This window comes from Gavialis gangeticus, unplaced genomic scaffold (assembly GCF_001723915.1).
Source record: "Gavialis gangeticus isolate Ggan-Ray unplaced genomic scaffold, GavGan_comp1, whole genome shotgun sequence".
In the NCBI taxonomy this organism is placed as follows: Eukaryota; Metazoa; Chordata; order Crocodylia; family Gavialidae; genus Gavialis; species Gavialis gangeticus.
The window spans coordinates 46226149-46230477 of NW_017729006.1; the positions used below are offsets into that span (position 1 = coordinate 46226149).

Genomic DNA, 4329 nt, shown 5'->3' on the forward strand with positions numbered 1-4329 from the left:
CTCAGATGGCCTAGCCATGAACTCGCATCCTCTTGCATTATGTAGTTAGCATCAGTATTCTGTATTTTAACTCTTGTAAGTAAGCCTGAGCTTAGCATGAGTTTCAGAGTCATCAGTACTAAGAATGCTGAGGATTGGCCACCACAGCATTAAGAACTTTATGACTTTAAATATACTAACTGTAATCCAGAACTATAGTCCATGTTCAAATATTTTGCAGCAAAGCTATAAATGTACAGGAGTAGGAGTACATTGGTGTAACATGCACCACAAGCAAATATTCTGGAAATTCAAGAGTTGTCCTCCCTTTCTTGAAACTGAACACACCCTGTAGAACAGTGGCTCCCAACCTTTTTTTGCAACAACCCTAAATCTGGGTCATGACCCCCACCCCTGCCACCGACTCACTCGTGCCTGGTGGTGCCAGCAGGGCCCAGGCTGGGCTGGGATCATGGGGGGCAGCAGCTGTGAGAGCTGTGTGGACCATGCTTCGAGAGAGCCCTGCAGGTGGGAGGGGCACAGCAAGGGGCGGAACCCCCCCTCCCCCACAACCCTAATTTGGGTTGCGACCTGAGGTTGGGAGCCACTGCTGTAGAATATGGTATCATTCAGAAAAGTAGCTATATTAGCTGTCAATCAGGATTCCCTCCCTTTTTGCATGGTAACATCCCATGCAGTAACCAGTGTGGTGGACAGCACTAACTGAAGGTTCTGCTTGTTGCTACAGCACTGTTACTTCTGGTTTCACCTCCAAAAACATCCTCTGGGAACACTCCCTACTATCCACTGGAACAATATCCTCAGCAGATTATAATTGCTCAAGTAGTGAAGAGTTTCCAAAAGAGCTGAGCCTAAGAGAGAAACTGGAAAAGATGCATGAAGGACAGTAACTGAATTATTTCCTGTTGTTGAGGGGTTGTAGGAACATGACTTTATGACAGTAGCAAGTCACTGACTTAGAGAATTGTTTTAAATTTCTCAGTCTGTTGCTAACTTTGTATGATTCTTGATGGATCACAGTCTTTCTCTGCATCCCAGGCTATGATCTTGAAAAACACTACCTTTGATAATGTTTTCACTTGGAATAATATGATTATGTGTATTGTTCATATCAAATGTTAAGTGTTGGAAAAAAGATGGCTGTTTGCTGATTGGAGCATTTGTAATAAAAATCCTTAAATGTATTTTGTTCAGCTGTTTGAGGCAACAAGACTATTATAAATAATTCTCTGATGTATAATTTAGTTGAGTCTGGATTGAATAGTCTTTTAAACTATCAGTCGTGTTTTCAAAACTATATCATTCTTACTAAAATGTTATTGATGCAGATCCAGCCTGTGACAATACCTGGAAAGAGTATGAATGTTTCAGAGAACTGGCTATTCAATCATTCCTCATTAGCATCTCAAGTTCATGCTGCTGCTGTTAATGGAGATAAGAGCACCCTCCAAAAGCTAATAGCAGGTAAATGTTTTCTTTACAAGAGTGCGTCTTAATGATTTAAAATCTCAGGCTTTTGCTGTTTTTAATTCCCAGTATTACTTTCCTTGATCTGATCTTAAAATGGAAGTACACTCCATAAAAATTGGATGCATTTTATACAGGTGTTATTATCTACTGCCTTTGCTTGATGTTGTTAAGCAAAAATGTGCAATAAAGATCTATCACTGTAATTAAGTAGTTGATATGATTAAGGAGTATATTATTTGAAGACTCCTGTTCCATGGAATTTAATATTCTGAAAAAATTGCCCTTTGGGCTGAAATTTCAGCTTGTTCTCAGTCAGGAGAATCTTCTTTTATGGGAGGTTTGGTAACAGTTTCTCCAGCCAAGTCCTCTGTGTACAAAGGTCAGTGTTTTCTTACTGCAAAAAAATCTCAAGAAGCAAAAAACCCTGTTTGTTAATTAGTATCTATAGTGTGCTATGTCAGTTTAAACACAGAGAAGACACAACGGGAAATTTTGGTGTCTCTGAATTCAGTGGATTTGGGATTTCATCCTCCATTTTTTTTCCCAAGGAACATACAGCCTATAGTTTATTATTTTAAAATGTGGCAAATATTTTGCACTTAGGAAATTTAATTTTGTTAAATTTTCTTTTACAACTTTTATCCTTGGCTTTGGGTTTCAGTCTCTAAGATTCCTAAATTGCAGCTCCTGTTGAGACAATGGAAGTTCCACTTGCTCAATACTTCAGAGGGCCAGACGAAGTTTTTGGACCTCAGTGAAGGTGAAGACCTTTGAAGTACCACAGTATTGAAGTTTAGAGTCACAAAAAGACTTTTACAGACCCAGCTTTTGGAGTAACATTCAGGATTGTATATAGAACCTGAATGCTTGACTCGGGATTGTGCATATCACTTCAAGATTTGGATGCCTAAAAGTCCCTAGGAATGGGATTCGTGATGGCCTAGCCTTAGTGCTTAAGTTGTCCTTTTGAGTACAGATGATTGGCTTGCTTTTTTTGGATACAACCAGAAGAGGCAGAGAAGTGCTTGCACCCATCCTTCATATGAGTGTTGTCCAGCTGGTGGCCCAGAGCCTCATGTGGCATTCCTACCAAATTGGGCTTCTCACAGAGCTTACATATGGGGGAGATGTTTATTGTTTTTGATTGGGCTCAAGTGGAAGATGGGCAGGATTTAGGTGCCTAAACTTTTTTATCAGAAAACAAGTAGAGGTGCACCGATACATCGGTCCCATATCGTACTGGCATCAATATAATGACCCTCTGGGTCAAGATACAAGGGGACTCAGGAGAGGGGGACCTGATGTTGAGAGTCTACTATAGACCTTCCTACAAAGAAGAGGAAAGTGATCAAGTACTCTCCAGGGAACTGACTGAGGCAGCCAGCACTAAAGACCTGCTTGTCATGGGTGACTTCAACCACCCTGATATCTGTTGGGAAGACCATTCAGCCAGCTTCAGCAGGTCGGCCAACTTCCTGGCAGCTATTGATGACCTGTTCTTGACACAGGCTATGGAAAGACTGACTAGGGATAAAGCCACTGGACTTAGTGCTGACCAAAGGGGAAGACATGGTAGGTGACTTGAAGATTGGCAGTCCTCTGGGCGAGAGTGATCGTGCCTTGATTAGGTTCCCCATCCACCGAAAAACTGGGAATTCAGTCAGTAGAACAGAAGTCCTAGACTTCAGAAGTCCAGATTTTGGTAAACTCAGGAGACTACTCAGAAAGGCCCTCCATAACCAGCGACTGGATGATTCAGAAGTTCAGGATTGGTGTTGCTTCCTTAAGGGGGCAGGTCTCATGCTCAAAAAGAGGTCATCCCCATACAGTCAAAAAGCGGGAGAGGGGCAAAGAGACCAGCTTGGCTCATATTAGGGAATTTCTGAAAAAGAAAAAATCAGCATATAAGTGGTGGAGAAATAGTTCAGCATCCAGAGAGGAGTACAAACTTATGGCCAGGGTTTGCAGGTATGAGACACGGAAAGCCAAGGCAGGCATGGAGAGCATGCTGGCAACCGAAATAAAGGACAACAAAAAGTCCTTCTATAGCTACGTAGGGAGCAAGAAAAAATCAAGCTCCACTGTCTTACTTAATACAGGGGAGCAGCCCACAGTTGATCCCTGTGAAAAGGCAGAGCTCCTAAATACTTACTTCACATCGGTATTCCTGAAATCAGACAGTAGATGTTCACTTGTCCAGAGGCCCAAGAAAGATGGGGAAGACAACGTTCCACATGAAATCAGTCCTGAATAAGAGTGAGGGTACTCTTAGAACATTTGGATGCATTCAAGTCTGCTGGGCCAGATGACCTGCATCCGAGAGTCCTGAAAGAACTGGCTGAGCACATAGCAGGGCCCCTGGCGAAGCTGTTTGAAGAGTTGTGGAATTCAGGAGTGGTCCTGAACAACTGGAAGAGAGCTAACATGGTACCCATCTGTAAGAAAGGGAAGTGTGATGACCTTGCAAACTACAGACCGGTCAGTCTGACCTCGGTCCTGGGAAACATCTTTGAAAAAATTGTCAAGGGGGCTGGGGCTGGGGTTGCCCAGCCAGGATGGGTCAGAGCACAGCTCTGGACGGAGCTGGAAATAGCTCATCTGGGGGGTATGGGGGTCTCCCACCACTGTTTGCACCCCAGGAGGGCATGGGGGTGTGTACCACTGTGGGTTGGGGCCCAGGGCTGTGCCAAGCTCTTCTTGGCGAGGGAGTTAAGCTGGGGCTATGTTCGGCGTAGGCGGCAGTAGTGCTGGAGGGTAGCTATGGTCAGGTTCTACAGCCACCCCAAAATTCACCGTAGCCCCCGCTCCCAGCACTGCTACCACTGCCCACCCCAAGTGCACCCTGGCCCAACCCCCCCC

The 4329-nt window shown here is 44.0% G+C and overlaps 1 protein-coding gene across 3 annotated transcripts in view; it reads left to right on the forward strand.

The window, feature by feature from the left end:
* Window positions 1-4329, forward strand: part of INVS (inversin) — a 262266-nt gene that overhangs the window by 10296 nt on the left and 247641 nt on the right. The window contains exon 3 of one of the 3 annotated variants that reach the window (XM_019509166.1): window positions 1328-1464. In XM_019509166.1, coding sequence (XP_019364711.1) covers window positions 1359-1464 — 106 coding nt within the window. In that variant the 5' untranslated portion in view covers window positions 1328-1358. Of the gene's footprint in view, window positions 1-1213; window positions 1465-4329 lie in introns of those variants that run through there. The other 2 variants (XM_019509165.1, XM_019509164.1) reach the window with 2 other exon arrangements.